Below are 19,949 nucleotides of genomic sequence, written 5' to 3' on the forward strand. Positions count from 1 at the left end.
AATTCTTTTGTTGGAAATCTATTTGGGACATGTTGCTGTGCTTTGTTACATTGCAGCAGCAATTAATTGGCTGTGAAATGTTTTGAGGTGTCCTGAGGCAACTAAAATGCATTACAATGCAAGTTCTTTCCTTTGTAAAAAGTAAACATCGGGCGCAATGCAGTGGACAAATGTTAGTCCACTTTTGGGCGCATTTAGCGGGGTGTTTCTCGGCGATTGCAACACCGAGAATCACTCTGCTATTCAATGGCACGTTGCCCTTTGTTTTGGCTTCAGGGGGTATCTCCCAGCCGAGGCTGCAGTCAGAGGAATTTCCTGCTGGCAAGCTAATCTCACGAGCAGGAGTAGCAGCTTGCAGACAAAGGCGGCGTTTTGATCGGCCGCCCAATCTGCTCCCCCCCCTTCAGGTACTCCCACTTTATCGACCCCCCCCCCCTTAACCCTCCAACCTTGTCAAGGCTCCTGGGAACACCCCCGTCACTCCCCCTCCAATTGGAAAGGCCCCCCCCCCCAAGCCTGATGGCTGGTAGTGCCAACCTGGCAGTAACAGGATGGCACTGCCAAGGTGCTCGGGTGGCACTTCCAGGATGCCAAGCTGGCAGTGCCAAAGTGCCCAGATGCCGGAGGAGTACCAGGGTGCCATCCTGCCCTGTCCCCGACAACCCAGGGGTCTCCAATGGCCTGCGAGACCTCCGAGGTGCCATTACACCTGCTCCACATTTGTGTGGACCAGTACTAAATGGCGCCCTAGTGAGGTCTGCCAGGTGTGGCCATTGAGCCCAGGGCGCTGGGTGAATCCAGCGTCCCGGGTTTTAAAAGAGCCTGATGGCGAGGTTAGATCACGGCGGGAGGAGCGAGTTGAGTGACTCTCGATTGGCCCACCGCCTGGCTCAGAGCCCATTTTGTATAAGACAGAGGAAACCCTTGGACTTGATCTGAATAAAGCAAATATACATTTTAATATTGGTACACATGTTAAGTATTATGACATTCTTTTTAATGAATAGCAAGTATACTAGAATATTAATGGTGCATAATACACTGATGTGTAAGCGTACAGTAACACATAGTGGGAGGATATAGAATTAACCATGCTGTTCAAGGAGGTGACAAAAAGATCACCGTAGGCAAAGCCTTGTTATGGAACAGAATTCATACAGCACCATTTCTGGGTGAGCAAAAGGGGAGAAAATAAAAGATATGTAAATGTGTATAGTAGAAAAGAAACTAAACAGTAATTACTCATTGTTGTTTATTTTTTCTTCTAAATATTTGCTCAGAGAATGACACATCATGCGAAAAGGAACAGTATCGGGGTCATGCTTGGATAATTACCAAAGCTAGCCAGTATGCAGAAAGCACTAAACCGTGTGAAGATCAAAAAGTTGGAAAAATAATAAGATTTTGTAAAAAGGATGGTAACTGGGACGAGGTGTTTTTCAACTGTACAAGTAAAAAACTTGTGACATTATTGAGTTTAGCCAAGGTATTTTGTTTTTTATTGTCATGCTCTCGACGTGATTTACTTGTTCAGCTCTTGCTGCATGAATTACTTCATGGCACCTCTTACTTTAAACTTGGTCCTACGTCTGCTCCCAAGTTCCACAGACCTTGGACAGGAAATTGCATTTTTGCTTTGGTGCAATTCCTCTGAATTCCGCCAGGCCAGTACAAAAAAATGGAGTAATTTCAAATTATGTTCAGCACAAATTGTGCTTCTGTTATCTTTTCATTGTTAGAAAAAAGACTACACAAAAAAAGCCAGATCCAGCCATTGAACTGCTCTTGCCCACACCCCCAACACCACCCCCACTCTCGCTGATCACAGCCATTATGGTCGCGGGATCCGGAAGGCTTTGAAAAGTAAACATTTCCTTTGACATGTTTTAAAAACATTTAGATTTTACTTAACTTACTAAGAAAATGACTTTTGTGCATCAATGTAACTAGAAACTGATTCTTTATTGCTATGAAGGTCATTTTTAGCTATCTAAAATCAGATTACTCATAGACAGTAGGCGAGACATCCTTCTTCTTAAGCAATCCTTTGGGATCGAGGAGAACATGCTCCCACTTTAGTTCAATGCATACTGAGATGGCTGATAAGTCCAAAGTGTCCAAACTATTCAAAAAGTTAATTTGTTCAACCTGAGCACAAAATTCACCAACATTCCTGCCTGGTTTTGTTTTGTTTCCTGGACCACTGAACGTCTAACCCCTTTTAATCCAACTCTTTCACGTCTTTGAATTTGTTAAAGCTCACATATACTTACATATTTATAAACAAACCCAAAAGACCTGGAAACTTTCAGTGACAGGTCTATCCCGACACCCAAGTACCAAGGTTCATAAACAAAACTTTATTGAATCTGAAACCATTTTTACCTTTCTTAACATACAAATATATATTTATATATATTATACATATATAAAGATTCAACTTAAAATTATACATTGTTCAACAAACAAGAAAGGGAGAGAAGAAAGGGAAAAGGTACAGATGATGAGGGTGACAGGAATGTGAGTAGAGAGAGAGGAGGGGAGGGAATGAAGGGAGAAGGTTTGGAGGAGGAGGAGGAATGGTGAAATACTAAAATGACCGTGTCTTCTACAACTTCCCCATTTAACATCAGCTCAATCACTGAATCCATCTTTCTATTCCTTTCATTTTTTCTTCCCTCTTCTGGAATTATAGATACTGAAGTAGGCTGTTTTACCCGTTCTACTATTCATAGATTTACATAGAATTTACAGTGCAGAAGGAGGCCATTCAGCCCATCGTGTCAGCACCGGCTCTTGGAAAGAGCACCCTACCCAAGGTCAACACCTCCATCCTATCCCCATAACCCAGTAACCCCACCCAACACTAAGGGCAATTTTGGACACTAAGGGCAATTTATCATGGCCAATCCACCTAACCTGCACATCTTTGGACTGTGGGAGGAAACCGGAGCACCCGGAGGAAACCCACGCACACACGGGGAGGATGTGCAGACTCCGCACAGACAGTGACCCAAGCCGGAATCGAACCTGGGACCCTGGAGCTGTGAAGCAATTATGCTATCCACAATGCTACCGTGCTGCCCCTAATTCAATTCAATTCAATCATGGCTTTTCTGTCCCTCAACTCCATTTACCCACCTTTGTTCTATATCACTTGCTTTCCTTACTTGTTCTCACTATCTTGTTAAACCAGCGCCCATAGCCAGAATGGTTACAGCATAGAAGGAGGCCAATTATCCCATAATATCTGTCCTAGCCCTCCAAAGGAGCAATTGATCGAGTGCATCTCCTCTGCCTTATCCCCATAGCTCTGTATTCTTTCCTTGTCAGATAATAATCTAATTCCATTTTGAAAGCCTTAATTGACCCATCCTCCATGACACTCTCAGGCAGTGCATTCCAGATCCTAACCACTCACTGAATGAAAACGTTTTCCCTCATGTCACATTGCTTTTTTTTACCCCCCAGTTATCTTATAAATGCCCTCACGTTCTCAATCCTTCCACCAATGTGTTCCAATATGTTTCTCCATATCTGCTCCAGACCTTGGATGATTTTGGATACCTCTATCAAATCAATTCTTGATGTTCTCTTCTGCAAGGAGAATACTCCCAATTTCTCAAACCTTTCTATGCAACTGAAGTTCCTTAGCTGCGGAATAATTCTTCTAAATCTTTTCTGCACTCTCTCTAATGCCTTCACATCTTTCATAAAGTGTGGTGCCCAGAACTGGTTGCAATACTCCAGCTAGGGCTGATAAAGATCCTGGAGGCCGGAGAAGGTGAGTTAACTGGAGTTTTATTTTAGTTTAAGGATGCAGCCACTATGGTGGCATACAATATGAACGATCCTGGTCGGTACTAACGGAAGTGCCGTTCCCAGGCTGGGCCAGGTTTTAGAGAGTAAGGTAATGAGCTCCAGCTGGGCGGGCCTCCACCCACTAGCAGAGAAGCTCGTATTATATGGCCGGGATTCTCCGAAATCCCGGCCATAGAATATATAGATAGATATTATATATAAAAACAGGCGTGAGCGACGACAGCGTCAACGGGCCTCTAGGCCAAGGCATTCACCCCTTCCTCACGGGCTAGAACGGCGCCAGAGTGCTGTGCGATGCTCCGACGCTGAAAGCCGGCCCGTCACGGATGGCGCAAATCCGCGTATGCGTGCCACGGCCGGCCCAGGTGCGCATGTGCGCCACAGCCGTCTCCGCGCTGGCCCCGGGCAATATGGCGGAGCCCTACAGGGGCCCGGTGCGGAGGAACATAGATCCCCCTGGAATGAGCCTGCCGCCGATCGGTTGCCCCCGATCACGGGCCTGGCCACTGTGGAGGCCCCCCCCCCGGAATTGCCCCTCCCCACCAGGATGGTTCCCGCAGCCAGAACGCCGAGGTCCCACCGGGTAGGACCATATGCAAACGACGCCGGCGGAACTCGGCGGGCACTCGGTCCGTCGAGCACGGAGAATAGCCAGGGGGTGGGGGGGGGGGGACGCTTTCAACAGCCCCCGACTGGTCGCCGAAGAATCGGCACCCCGGCGTCAGAGCGGCATGACGGGATTCACGCGCCCCCCCCCCAGCGATTCTCCGACCCAGCGCAGGCTCGGAGGATCCCGGCCTATGAGTCTCACGGCGAGATCGATTGGTGTATCTCTGTGGTCCTCGTAAGGGTTATTACAAGGCTGAACCAGTGTTTATACAGTTTTAAATTAACTTCCTGGCTTTTGTACTCTGCCGCTATTAATGAAGTCCAGGATGCTATGTACTTTATTACCGGCACTCTCAATTGTCGTGCCACCTTCAATGGGTTATGCACATACGCACCCAGATCCCTAGGCTTCTGCACCACATTTGGAATTGCACACTATTTTATATTGTCTTTCGCATCCTTCCAACTAAAATCAATCAATTTGCACTTCTCTGCATTAAATTTCATCAGCTACTTGTCTGCCCATTCCACCAACCTATCCATTTACTTTTGAACTACCCTCCTCATGGTCACAATACTTCCAAGTTTTGTATCATCTGCAAATTTCTAAATTGTGCCCTGTACACCAAGGTCTAGGACATTAATGTATATCAGAAAGAATAAGGTTCCTAACACCGTTCCTGGGAATCTCCACAATAAACTTTCTCCTGGCTGAAATCTTTCAACACTAATCTTTGTTTACTAAACATGGTGCTCCTGGCACTTTTATTCCATGGTCTCCAACTTTGTTCACAAGTGTGCAGCAGCCTATCAAATGACTTTTGGAAGTCCTTGTACACCACATCAACAGCACTGCCCTCATCAACTTCCAACTTCTTCCATCGGGCAGGAGATACAGAAGTCTGCGAACACGCACAAACAGACTCAAAAACAGCTTCTTCCCCACTGTCACCAGACTCCTAAATGACCCTCTTCTGGACTGACTTCATTAACACTACACCCTGTAAGCTTCATCCGATGCCAGTGCTTATGTAGTTACATTGTATATGTTGTGTTGCCCTATTATGTATTTTCTTTTATTCCCTTTTCTTCTTATGTACTTAATGATCTGTTGAGCTGCTCGCAGAAAAATACTTTTCACTGTACCTCAGTACACGTGACAAGAAACAAATCCAATCCAATCCAATCCAATCAGCCTTCTATGTTACCTTTGTTAGCAGCCAGCTGCTGGGTGTCTACCTCCGGGCAGTTGATCTGCAGCGACCCGCCCCCCCTCCTGCTATCATAGAATTCCTACAGTGCAGAAGGATGCCATTTGCCCATTGAGCCTGCACAGACCCTCCGAAAGAGCACCCTATCTAGACCCATTCACCCTTCCTATCTCCATATCCTCACCTAAACGTTGGACACTAAGGGACAATTCACCTAACCTACGCATCTTTGGACTGTGGGAGGAAACCAGAGCACGTGGAGGGAACCCACGCAGACACAGGAAAAATGTGCAAAATCTGGACAGACAGACACCCAAGGTTGAAGTTGAACCCGGGTCCCTGACACTGTGAGGCAGCAGTGCTAATCACTGTGCCACCGTGCTGACCCGGGTCCCTGGCTCTGTGAGGCAGCAGTGCTAATTACTGTGCCACCGTGCTGACCCGGGTCCCTGGCACTGTGAGGCAGCAGTGCTAATCACTGTGCCACCGTGCTGACCCGGGTCCCTGACACTGTGAGGCAGCAGTGCTAATCACTGTGCCACCGTGCTGACCCGGGTCCCTGGCTCTGTGAGGCAGCAGTGCTAATTACTGTGCCACCATGCTGACCTGGGTCCTTGACACTGTGAGGTAGCAGTGCTAATCACTGTGCCACCGTGCTGACCCGGGTCCCTGGCTCTGTGGGGCAGCAGTGCTAATTACTGTGCCACCGTGCTGACCCGGGTCCCTGGCATTGTGAGGCAGCAGTGCTAATCACCGTGCCACCGTGCTGACCTCAAAACATTATGTTGGGAAACAGAGGACTAACTGGAAAATTCCAGTTGGTCTTCTAAATTTACCGTTAACAAGGTTCTTTATGAGCTTAATTGCCTGCCCACCTCATGCTGAGAATGAGGTTGGGAAGACAGCAAATGTTCAGGCCCCACCCACTTCCATTCCTGATATTGATAGGACCCCAAGATTCAGCCTATCTAAAATGTGTAACATCACAAGAGTACAATTGACATATTAATGCGGGCTACTAATTTACAATTTTCACAAAATAATGAGCCGAGCTATGGCCACCATAGTGCAAGATAAAACAAGACAAACTGTCATTTAATAAAAAGGGAATTTGATTTAATTAGCCAACACAAATCAGTGGCTTTGTCCGACATGACATAAACACTGTTATTGTTATAACACTGATGCACTATCAATTACGGCGAGACGAGAGTAGAGAGTAATCGAGGCTTTATTAAGCAGAGATGTGTGACCTCCTTCAGCTGCTGCCGAAATGGCTGCAGCTCGGTGAGCACACCCATTTATACTCCGCCTTCTGGCCGGAGCCAGCTGGCAGGGATCTACCCCCGTACCTGTAGTACAGGAGCCTTACGTATTACATCTCATACGTGCACTATATACAACAATGGTGACTACCACATTCACCCCCTGTTATAAAAGAGTCCGGCGGGGGTAGTGGAAAACTATTTACATGTAATTGAGCATTTTGTTTAAGTGTACAGTTCTGGAAAAGTTCACAAATTCAGCCGGTCGGGTGCCTTGATCCTCCGTTGTGACCGCCGCAGTCCCGGTGGCGATGCAGGCGCCAGCGTGGTCGCGGGCGACTCCGGGAGCGTGTAGTCCTCATCTTCATCCCCGGGTGGAACCAATGGGAGGACGGACCGTCCTGGAGCGGGGGCTGTGGTGAGACGCGCGGGGGAGAGGATGGGTGGCGCCGGGGTAGTTGCGTGGAGTGGGGGGGGGGGGGGGGGGGGGGACCCAGCTGGTGCCAGGTCAATGAGGGAGACTGTGTCTTGGCGGCCATTGGAGTACGCCACGTAGGCGTACTGCAGGTTTGCATGGAGTAGCTCTACCATCTCGACCAACGGGTCCGTCTTGTGGAGCCACACGTGCTTGCGGAGGGGGACAGGTCCTGGAGCTGCCAGCCATGTTGAGAGCGAAACCCCTGAGCTGGACTTCCTGGGGAAAGCAAAGAGACGTTCATGGGGGGTTGCATTAGTCGCAGTGCAAAGTAACGACCGGATGGAGTGGAGGGCGTCAGGGAGGACTTCCTGCCAACGGGAGACCGGGAGATTTTTAGACCGTAGGGCCAGCAGGACGGCCTTCCAGACCGTCCCAGTCTCCCTCTCCACCTGCCCGTTTTTCCGGGGGTTGTAGCCGGTCGTCTTGCTCGAGGCAATGCCCTTGCTGGATAGGGCATCGGGAGGCTCGTTGAGCTTACCGGGGCAATACAAAATCTCGTAATTGTAGGTGGAGGGCTTGATCCTCCACCTCAAGATTTTATCATTTTTGATCTTGCCCCACTGTGTGTTATTGAACATGAAGGCAACCGACTGTTGGTCAGTGAGGAGAGTGAACCTCCTGCCGGCCAGGTAATGCCTTCAATGCCGCACAGCTTCAACAATGCCCAAGCTTCAACGATGGCTTGGGCCTCCTTTTCGACGGAGAAGTGCTGAATGTCGGAGGCATGGAGGATGCGGAAAAAGAATGCCACGGGTCTGCCTGCCTGGTTGAGAGTGGCGGCTACAGTGACGTCTGATGCATCGCTCTCAACTTGAAAGGGGAGGGTCTCGTCGACCGCGTACATCGCGGCCTTGCCGATGTCGGCCTTGATACGGTTGAAGGCCTGGTGAGCCTCGGCTGTCAGGGGGAAAGCTGTGCAGTGAATGAGTGGGCGGCGGGCCTTGTCCGCATAGTTAGGGACCCACTGGGCATAGTATGAGAAGAACCCCAGGCATCGTTTGAGGGCCTTGGGGCAGTGGAGGAGGGGGAGTTCCATGAGGGGTGTGTGCGTTCGGGATCGGGCCCTATGACTCCATTTTGCACCACATAGCCAAGGATGGCTAAGCGGTTGGTGCTGAACACGCACTTCTCCTTGTTATATGTTAGGTTCAGGATTTTGGCGGTGTGGAGAAATTTGAAAAGGTTAGCGTCGTGGTCCTGCTGGTCGTGGCCGCAGATGGTGACGTTATCCAGGTACGGGAAGGTGGCCCGCAGACCGTACCGGTCAACCATTCGGTCCATCGCCCATTGGAAGACCGAGACCCCATTAGTGACGCCGAAGGGAACCCTTAGGAAGTGGTAAAGGCGGCCGTCAGCTTCGAATGGTCCACCTTGCGGATAGGGAGCTGGTGGTAGGCAGATTTCAGGTCCACTGTGGAAAAGACCCGGTACTGTGCAATCTGATTGACCATATCAGATATGCATGGGAGGGGGGACGCATCGAGCTGCGTGTAGCGATTGCTGGTCTGACTGTAGTCAATGACCATCCTGTGTTTCTCCCCAGTCTTTACAACTACCACTTGGGCTCTCCAGGGGCTGTTGCTGGCCTCGATAATGCCTTCCCGCAGTAGCCGCTGGAACTCCGAGCTAATGAAGGTCCTGTCCTGGGCGCTGTACCGTCTGCTCCTGGTGGCGACGGGTTTGCAATCCGGGGTGAGGTTCGCAAACATGGAAGGTGGGTCGACCTTAAGGGTCGTGAGGCCGCATACAGTAAGGGGTGGTAGGGGCCCGCCGAATTTCAGGGTCAGACTTTGGAGGTTGCATTGTAAGTCCAGGCCGAGTAACAGGGCAGCGCAGAAGTTGGGGAGGACGTAGAGCCGGAAGTTGCTGAACTCTACGCCCTGGAGGTGAGGGTGGCGGTGCAGTACCCCCGGATCTCCACAGAGTGGGATCCGGAGGCCAGGGAGGTGCGTTGGGTAAGGGGGTGTACCGTGAGGGAGCAGCGCCTTACCGTATCGGGGTGGATGAAGCTTTCCGTGCTCCCCGAGTCGAGACGGCAAGGTGTGTTGTGGCCATCGACTTTCACCGCCATTGTCGCGGTTGCGAGGTTGTGTGGCCGGAACTGGTAGAGCGTGCTGGAGGCAAGCTGCGGCTGGTGTTGGTGGGCCCCGGGCTGGGTGGCGGCAGTTGCAGGCGATGAGTGGCCCGATGAGGTGCCCGACGAGCAGGGGTCCTGAGGCGCCGTCCAAAATGGCGCCGAAGATGGGGGGGTTAAAGATGGCGGCGCCCACGGGCCGCACGAGGTCTGATGGGGGGGGCGATGGCGGTGCTCACAGGCTGCACGAGGTCTGATGAGGGGAAGATGGCGGCGCCCACGGGCCGCATGTGGGTTATGGGGGCGTAAATAGCGGCGCCCACGCCACGTGGAGGGTGCAGGAACAATGGGGCTGGTTACAGCAGCGATCGACCAGGCCTGGCACACCGCAGTGAAATGTCCTTTCTTCCCGCAGGACTTTCAGAGTGCGCTCCGCGCCGGGCTGCGCTGGCGCGGGTGTTTTGTCTGCCCACAGAAGTAGCAATTGGGGCCCCCCAGGGTTGGCTGGCTGCCGCGCGGTGCAGGCTTGGGGTTGGGGGCGGTCGCTGGTGGGGTCCACGATGTCCAGGAGGGGGTCGCTGTGCGGTTGGGGGCGTACGCTTGCACATTATGGGAGGCGACCGTTAGCGAGGTCGCGAGTTTCTTGATCGCCGCGAGGTCGAGCGTACCCCTTTCTAAAAGGTGCTGGCGGATGTACGTCAACCCTATGCCCGTAACGAAAGCGTCCGTGATTAAGAGTTCGGAATGCCTAACGGCCGAAACTGCCTGGCAACCGCAGTTCCTCGCCAGGGCGTTGTTGCCGCGTGGACAGGAGGTGCCTGGCGTAGAGTGTGTTGATCTGCCGGGTGCAGTTCTCTTTCAGAAGCGCCATGGCCTCCGTGTAGTTGGGCGCGTACCGGATAAGAGGAAAAATATCGGAGCTCAACCGCGTGTACAGGATCTGGAGTTTCTGTGCTTTGAGAGTTGTTCTGTCGCTGATCCGATGTAGGCTTCAAAGCAAGCTAGCCAGTGGTCGAAGGCTGACGTGGTGTTGTCTGCTTGAGGGTGTAGCTGCAGGTGATCTGGCTTGATGCATAGGTCCATCGCTGTATAATCTCAGCTTAATAAATTGATGCACTATCAATTACGACGAGACGAGAGTAGAGTGTAATCGAGGCTTTATTACGCAGAGATGTGTGGCCTCCTACAGCTGCTGCCGAAATAGCCACAGCTTGGTGAGCACACACATTTATACTCCGCCTACTGGGCGGAGCCAGCAGGCACGGATCTACGCCCATACCTGTAGTACAGGAGCCTTACCGTATTACATCTCATACGTGCACTATATACAACAGTGGTGACTACCACAAACGCTCCCCAGGAGAAACACCATAAGAGATCTTCATTGTAAAAGGCCTAAACTTGGATGTAGGCCATTGAAGGTAGTCTAGAAAGAATTTTATTTTAATTGGTTTGTACTGTTTTTCAGGAACTGAAGGAGGGACGTGGTTCAACATCTGAAAAGCTGCCGGAAGTATTGAGAAATCTAACCAACATTAACATTAAGAGCAGTGATACTGCAGATGCAATTGCTTTATCTTACATTCTGGATACACTTACATACGCGGCAGAGTATTCACAATCTACATTTAATAGCACTGTTATATCAGTAAGTAATTTTGTTTTGTTCCTATGAAGATCAAAGCTCAAAAGCTGCCAATTGAAACCTTCTGCATTTGGTACAATGTTGAAGTAACTAATAGGATATTGGTTCTAAGTAATTTGCCTAATTTAAGATAATTGTTCAAACAATATTTGATTTATAATTTTATCTTATCACGTAATGCAGTTTCATTGCTCATCTGTATCCTGAGGTAAAACGTTGGTTCAGTATGCCTTGAGGTTCCCCAACAAACTTGGTAAAATCTTTCTGTTTCTTATGTCTGGCTGCGGTCTGGGTGATCCGGTTAGATCGCGGAAAAGGCCAAAATTGAGATTCGCGGCGGGTGCTAATCAATTTGCTATCTGAGCGGCCTGCTCCCGATGGCGAGTTCCGGATCACGCGAGAAATTCATAAACCGCAATTTGCATTAATTTCAATGTTATTAGCGAGATTGAATTCAAATCTAACGGCCTCCCGGGATCTAACCGGCTCCCCAGTGAGAAATCACGCCAGAATTGTTTAGTACTCCTTTCCAAAAACGTGAAACAGGCACAATGGCTTCTGAGGGGACCTGAGGAGGTGAGTACCCATTTCCTTTTACGACATGCAGCTTAAGGGCACCAGTGTTGTTGCCCCAGTGCTCAAAGGGCAGGTGGGGAACACCCCAGCAGGTGGGTTGGGCTTGGTCGGGTGGCCGAAATCTTCCATGTCGGGGGCTGCACCGGGGCCAGGGCGGGGGCCCGGGGGTTGGGGGGAGAAGAGCAGAGGGCAACAAGGGTGGGAGTGCAGGCAGGCCCACTGTGAAAATTAATGTGACAGAGGTCTCATGAGTATCAGGTGTAACATGTTTTAATAGTGCACACAATAGACATTTGTATTTCCCCTAGCTACAAATAGTGCCCCCCTCTCTCCCATCAGTGCCTTCAGTATCCACTCAGTACTCCTCAATCTCCTTGATCTTACGTGGTCTAGTGCTACGTCTAGGTGTGACCCTAGGATGCACATCAGAGGTGGAGGCAGCCTGCTGCTTTCCATGCCCTGTGGCCTTTGATACCCTTGGCAGACGTCTTCTGGAGGGCCTGTAGCCGGAGGGTCACGGCTGACTTCTGGTGCCATTAGCATCGCCGTGCCACCCTCTGCCCGATACCCATGGATGCACCGGTATCAGGAGGGGGGAGGATTTGGAAGAACTGGAGGCTGCGCCATCTCCCAGGTGGATTGCTCTGAGTTGGCCTCCAATGCTGCCTCCGCCCTGAGGTGACGGCTGGGCCCTATAGGCTTGGGGGACTCCATGGGCTGGAAGGGCAGCTGGAGTGAGTTCCGGAGGCCTCTGGGTCATCTGCTGCTGTCAGTCCTGGAGGCTCCGCATTGTTTGCACCATGTGTCGATGCCCTCAGCGATGCTCCTCAGTGACTGGTGCCATGATATCCACATCAGCATATCATGGTGCAATCACGCACACACTGATGGACAGGTAGTTGGACCAACCAGCACACACATAACATCACAGCCAATCACCAGTGAGAGCACACGCACTATAAAACAGGGAACACCACATTTCCCGCTCATTCTACCAGGAGATAGCTCAGAGCAGAGAGCTCACAGCGTGCCACTCAGACATAGACCATGTGCTGAGTCCCTCACTGAGATAGTGATAGGACTGGCTCCACAGGGTAGCTGGTGAAGCACGTACCCAAGCCAGCAGTTAGTAGTTGTCGTTGTTAAGACAATAAAACAGAGTTGTACCATCTACAGCCGTGTTGGATCATTTGTGCATCGGAACACCCAACACGACATGATACCAGTAGTGGAAGCTAACCAGCGACTGTCAGATCTACCTGCACCCTTTCAGAAATCCGCCATCCTGCTCCATGGAAAACATCAGCCCGCCACAGCCGCTCCGAATCGCTGGAAATCTTGGCGTAAACTGGAAGCTGTTTAAACAGCGCTTCCAGCTCTTCCTAGAAGCCACAGACAGGGAGAATGCATCGGACACCAGGAAGATCGCCCTCCTCCTCTCCATGGCGGGGCAACACGCCATCCACATCTATAACTCCCTGGCATTCGTGGAAGGCGAGGACAAGACAAAATATAAGACAGTGCTTCTGAAGTTCGAGGAACACTTCAGCATGGAAGTCAATGAGATCTTCGAGAGGTACCTCTTCCAGCAGCGCCTGCAGGGTAAGGATGAGCCTTTCCAATCTTACTTGACACACCTCCGTATCCTCGCGCAGTCCTGCGGCTATGACGCCACCTCCGACTCCATGATACGGGATCAGATAGTTTTTGGGGTCATCTCGGACCCCCTATGCCAGCAGCTCCTTAAAATAAAGCGCCTCACCCTAGTGACTGCCATCGAGACCTGCGTCCTCCATGAGAACGCGACCAGCCGGTACTCCCAAATCCAGGCTGCCAAAACGGCACGGCTTGGGTCCTACGAGGCGGAGCGGGTCCAATCGATTGAGTTCCTCCCGGCCTAGGGCCCGGATGAGTGCGGCCATTATGCGTGCTTTCCGAGGCCTCCCGCGCTTGTACACGCCAAAAGAGGAGACGTTGACGCAGAGGGACATGATGCGCAGGCGTGCTCTACGCAAGACCGCACCGTGCATGCGCGGTGGCGCAACGAACACCATGACGTCATGACGTGCGGCAACTGTAGCTCCGCCCACTTAAAGCGGCAATGTCCGGCCAAAGCGCGACAATGCGTTCGCTGTGGCAGGATGGGCCACTACCCTGCCTGCTGTCGAGCAGCTCAACCTGCCAACTCCCAACAATTCCGCCAGCCTCGTAGGGACATGCGAGCGATTCAACCTCCTACACTGAGTTATATCCAGATAATATGCAGACCAGTGATACCGAAGACAGGGAGCCGTTCCGCATTGTGGTAATCCACAAGAACCGGATGTCCCCAAATCGGAACCAACAGCCGCTGCCAGGGCGCAGCATTGATCCGGGCGATGAGTGGTGTGCCACCCTAACGGTCAGTTCGAATTTGTCACCCACCTGAGAGACTTGACTTATAAGCCTGTTAGCACATTGGACTCACTGAATTGTTTTACAGTACTGTTAACGTGTTTCTTTTCTTGTCGTTCATTGTTCCAGAAGTTTTCTCTCATCGTTTGCTAATTGCATTTGTTCTGTTATTGGTACAACCTCGTTGCTCTGTTGCACCTGACACCTTCCTCTGTATATAGTTTAGCCTCGTGTACATGTTGTAAATATTGCACACACATACTCAGATGCACTCAGTACACATTTCTATTTATTAGCATGTAGGCACATATCCTTGTGAAAGGGGGGGATGTCATGATATCCACATTAACATATCATGGTGCAATCACACACATGCTGATGGACAGATAGTTGGACCAACCAGCACACACATAACATCGCAGCCAATCACCAGTGAGAGCACACGCATTATAAAACAGGGAACACCACAGTTCCCGCTCATTTTACCAGGAGATAGCTCAGAGCACAGAGCTCACAGCGTGCCACTCAGACATAGACCATGTGCTGAGTGCCTCACTAAGATAGTGATAGGGCTGGGTCCACAGGTTAGCTGGTGAAGCACGTACCCAAGCCAGCAGTGAGTAGTTGTCGTTGTTAAGACAATAAAACAGAGTTGTACCATCTACAGCCGTGTTGGATCATTTGTGCATCGGAACACCCAACACGACAACTGGGACATGCCCTGTAGTGCCTCAGCAATGTCCCCTGTGTCTGCGACACATCCCTGAATGACTGGGACATTCAGTCGAGGCGGTCAGCCATGGCCGTCACTGACTGAGCCACACACTGGACACCTCCACTCACGGTGCAGAAATCATGCTCCAGGCTTTACAGTGCAGTCGCCACACAGTGCCGGCGCCATCTGTCCGTAGCCTTTGAAATTCCTCCAATTGGCGACAGACTCACTGGAGTGTCACTGACAACGTCGTCTACATTTCACGGCCGCACCCTAGCGACTGCATGTGCTCTGGGATAGCCTGGTCCAGAGGCTCGGCACGGGATTGGGACTTAGCTGAGTCCCGGGGTCCTGCAGACATCTGACTGCTGACTCCCCTGGAGGTCCTTGACTCCAGCTGATGTGCATCAGCATCTGTGCAATGCTCACCAGATTGTGCCCCAGAAGCCTGTCCACTAATGTAACCCACCGAGGTGTGTGTACCTCTGCACTGGTGCAAGGTGTGGATGAAAGCATCGATGTTGGTCTCCTCGGAGCTCCACTCCAAGGCCACCATCGGGTGGAGATCTGTGAAAGAAGGGACATACAGTCTGTGAGAGCCTTTTTGCCGGTTTGTCACAGGAACTTTGATGGAAAAAGGTGCAGAAGTGAGAGCAGAAGAAAGTGACCCTAGTTTATGGAGCTGAGGTCCAGAAGTACTTGGAAAAGAAGGAACAAGGCGGTGGTGGCGAATGAGGAGCGAACACCTCGCACGGGGATGGCGGGCGGACAGGGTCTGGCCCTGTCGGCTCAGTGGTCGATGGACCAGTTGGTGAGCTTCCTGATTGAGAAGTTCACCCAACAGCGGAAGGCAAGTACGGAGGACCTGGCGCAGGCGGTGGACTCAATCAAGGTTGTGGTTGACTGCGTGGAGATGAGGCTGGAGGCCCAGGGTCAGGTAATCCAGAGGTTGGAGGAGCAGGCGGGGAAGCAGGAGGAACAGTCCACCTTGATGGCAGCAGAGATTGGGATGCTGCGTGACCAGCAAAAGAGGCTGCTGGAGAAAATGGAGGAACTGGAGAACCATTCTGGAGGCGGAACATTCGGATTGTGGGTCTGCCGGAGGGAATCGAAGGATCAGATGCAGGTGCGTATGTTGGGAAAATGCTGGTGAAGATGCTTGAGGAAGGTGCGTTTGACCTGGCGTTGGAGGTGAATTTGGCCCACAGCGCACTGATGCGCAAACTCCAGGTTGGGGGGGGGTGCGAGCCGCCGAGGGCGATGGTGGTACGGTTGCATCGGTACCTGGACAAGGAACGCATTATGAGGTGGGCCAGGCAGATGAGGCGATGCACTTGGGAAGGCGTCGAGATTCGGGTTTTCCAAGATCTGGGAGCAGAGCTGTCAAAGAGGAGGGCGAGCTTTAATAAGGTCAAGTCGGCCCTGTACAAGAAGGGCGTTGAGTTTGGACTATTGTACCCGGCTCCTCTATGGGTGAGCTATGGGGGCCGGGAGTTGTACTTTGGCTCGGCGGAGGAGGCAGAACTTTATGAAGGACAATGGACTGGCAGGGGAAGGAAGACCTTGAACTTTGATTGAGGAGAACTGAACTATATTGTGAAAAACTTTGGATTTATGTTGTTTGGATTTTTTTGTTTTTTTTCCGTTTCTTCGGTTCTGTTTGGGGTTAGGCCGGTATACAATGCTTTGTGAAGGGATGAGGGGTGGGGCTTTGTGTTCGGGCCTTGGGAGGGATTGTTTTAACTTCTTCCCTTTATTTTGACTGTTTGCATTAAGAAAAGGCCTTTGAGCGGGTGGAATGGAAGTACTTGTGGGATGTCCTGGGAAGGTTCGGCAGGGATTTGTTGATTGGGTCCAGTTGTGATATCAGGCACCGGTGGCGAATGTAAGGACAAACCGGGTTCGATCGGAGTATTTTAGTCTGTTTTGGGGGACGAGGCAGGGGTGTCCACTCTCCCCACTACTGTTTGCCCTGGCCATAGAGCCTTTGGCAATGGCGCTGAGAGCATCAAACATCTGGCGGGGGATAGTGAGAGGGGGGCGCGTGGAACATAGGGTTTCACTTTATGCGGATGAATTGCTCCTGTACATAACAGATCCGTTGGGGGGGAATTGCAGGAATTATGGGAATACTGGAGGAATTTGGTCGGTTCTCAGGTTACAAACTAAAAATGGACAAGAGGGCAGGAGAGGAGACTGAGGGAGATGCCATTCAAAGTGGTGGGAGGGAGTTTTAGGCACCTCGGGATTCAAGTGGCAAGGGATTGGGGTCAGCTTCATAAACTAAATTTGGGTAGGTTGATTGATGAAATGAAAGGCGACTTCCGTAGGTGGGACATGCTCCCGTTGTCATTGGCGGGGAGGGTACAGACTGTGAAAATTATAGTCCTCCCGAGATGTCTGTTCGTGTTTCAGTGTCTTCCAATCTTCATCCCCAAGGCATTTTTCAGGAAGATGAATGCAGCGATCTCGGGTTTTATATGGGCCGGGAAAGCCCCGAGGGTAAAGAAGGCCCTTCTTGAGCGGGGGCGCGGGGAGGGGGGCTTGGCCCTTCCTAACTTTCTTAATTACTAGTGGGCGGCCAATATTTTGATGGTTGGGAAATGGGTAGTGGGGAGGGGTCGGTGTGGTAGCGAGTAGAGGCTGCATCTTGCAAGGGTACGAGTCTGAAGGCTTTAACAGCACCTCTGCCGTACTCATCGGCTCGCTACTCCACAAGCCCAGTAATAGTCGCAGCCCTGAGAGTGTGGGGGCAATAGAGGCAGCACATGAGACTGGATGGGGTGTTGGTGTGGTCACTGATTTGTGACAATCACTGGTTCGCTCCAGGGGGGCTGGGTGGGGGCTTCAGGAGGTGGCAGCGGGCAGGGATTGAGAGATTTGGGGGCCTTTTCATTGAGGAGGGGTTCCCGAGTCTGGAGGAGCTAGAGGAGTTGTTGGGTGTGTGGTGATGTGCATCAATGTAAATGCATGTAGGCTAGCTAGACACTAGAGGGAGCACCAGAAAGATCACACACACACGCACACTGAACCAATAGATCAGTTAGATAGGACGCGACCAATGGACATTCACGATACACAAGGAGGTGACATGACCCCAGATGGGCATTACACCAACCCATATATAAAGGACACCACACACATGATCTGCCTCTTTCCAGTGGAGACAGTCAGTAATTAGAGACACAGGGTTGATTCAATATTACACCCACCACGTGGATTGCAGCAGCTGGTTAGTCAGTCTGGATAGCTATAGTAGGATTAGCAGTAGTGTCAAAGCCGAGTAATAGAAGTGTAAATAGTTTAATAAACGTGTTGAAGTTATCTCCACTTATGAACCTTCCTTTGTCAAGTGCACCACAAGGAAGCCGCTTATGTTACACCTACAACATAACAAATCAGGGTGGGTACGGGTTCCAGTACCTTCAGGTACAGGATTTTGTCCAGAGACAGGTCCTGAGCTTCCCTCGCCTCCCACTAAGGGGACTACAGGATAAGGTGATGTCTAAAACAGGGGTTGTAGAAGAGAGGGTTTCAGAAATATATAAGGAACTGATGGAGTGGGAAGGGGTCCCAATCGGGGAGGTGAAGAGAAAGTGGGAGGAAGAGTGGGAGGGAAGTTGGAAGTCGGGCTATGGGAAAATGAAAAATGAAATGAAAATCGCTTATTGTCACAAGTAGGCTTCAAAATGAAGTTACTGTGAAAAGCCCCTAGTCGCCACATTCCGGCGCCTGTTCGGGGAGGCTGGTACGGGAATCAAACCGTGCTGCTGGCCTGCCTTGGTGTGCTTTTAAAGCCAGCGATTTAGCCTAGTGTGCTAAACAGCCCCTCCCGGAGAAGGCCCTGAGGAGAGACAATGCATCCTCGTTGTGTGCCAGGTTTAGCTTGATTCAGTTCAAGGTGGTCCACAGGACTCATATTACTGTGGCCCAGATGAGTAGGTTTTTTGAGGAGGTTGAGGACAGGTGTGGGGTAAATCCTGCGAACAATGTACATATGTTTTGGGCGTGTCCGAGGCTGAGGGGATTTTGGCAGGGATTCTCAGAAGTCATGTCAGAGGTCTTGGAAGGGAGGGTGACTCCGGGTCCAGAGGTAGCAATATTTGGAGTGTCGGACGATCCGGCAGCCAAGGTCGGGGGGGAGGGGGGCAGAAAGGCTGACGTTTTGGCCTTTGCCTCCCTGGTTGCCCGGAGACAGATTTTGATGGGATGGAGAGACTCGGAGCCTCCAATGTCGGGGGTTAGGTCAGTGAAATGGTAGGGTTTCTTAGGCTAGAGAAGATTAAATTCGCCTTAAGAGGTTCATTGCAAGGGTTCGCTCGGAGGTGGCAGCCATTCGTCGACTTCTTCAAGGAAAATTGACCGTCAGCAGGGTTGTAGGGTTGTTGGGGGGGGGGGTGGGGTCGGGTCGGGGGGGGGGGGGGTGGAAGGGGAGGCATGGAAGTGAAGAATATTGTCAGGGAATGTAATGTATGGGTAGTTAGGAGTTCGGGCGGGGGGAAGTTGGGTATGTTATTGTGTGGTTTTTGCATGTGATGGATCTCCCTGTTGTTTAAAATGTGAAAATGTTAAAATTATAAATGCCTCAATAAAATATTTTCTAAAGAAAAAAGAATCTGAACCAGTATAGTGTCAGTCCTATTTCTGATGCTGTTCTGCGTTACATGTATTGGATAGTCTAATTTTGATCTGTTTCTTTTGCCTCAAACACACATAGTAGTTGGTCAATGGCTTACGGGACTGAGTAGCAGCTGGAAGAAAGTAAAATTATCTGTATCCTCACATAAATGAATGGCTAACTAAAAATAAAATGCCTACCCATAGCTTGTGACAGAATATTATGGATGAGGAATTTCTGGTTTACTCTTCGGGGACTAGAATATAAAGTAATTTAGTGTGTGTGCTCTACATTACTGTTTGAATGAATTCAATGACAAAAACTGCCTGTTTTAAAGAATGTTCCAAGTGAACCAGAGTGGAAGAAATAGGGCATAAAAATAGAGTACAAAAACACTTTTAGGGAAAGACACATGGAGGGGAAATTGGCACCTAAATTGCATTAAATTGACAACTATTCACAGAATAATATAACAATAAGTTATATTTATAATGCACCTTTAGCATAAAAAGATATGCAACCTGTTATGTAAGTAAAGTAAA

General features: G+C 50.6%; 1 protein-coding gene across 1 annotated transcript in view; it reads left to right on the forward strand.

Annotated features, from left to right (window-relative positions):
• adgrf3a (adhesion G protein-coupled receptor F3a) overlaps positions 1-19,949 on the forward strand; it is a 171,178-nt gene that overhangs the window by 104,022 nt on the left and 47,207 nt on the right. The window contains exons 12-13 of the mRNA XM_072500692.1: positions 1,281-1,486; positions 10,928-11,107. Of these exons, the coding sequence (XP_072356793.1) occupies positions 1,281-1,486; positions 10,928-11,107 (386 nt within the window). The remainder of the gene's footprint in view (positions 1-1,280; positions 1,487-10,927; positions 11,108-19,949) is intronic.

Source organism: Scyliorhinus torazame, chromosome 4 (genome assembly GCF_047496885.1).
Source record: "Scyliorhinus torazame isolate Kashiwa2021f chromosome 4, sScyTor2.1, whole genome shotgun sequence".
Lineage (NCBI taxonomy): Eukaryota > Metazoa > Chordata > Chondrichthyes > Carcharhiniformes > Scyliorhinidae > Scyliorhinus > Scyliorhinus torazame.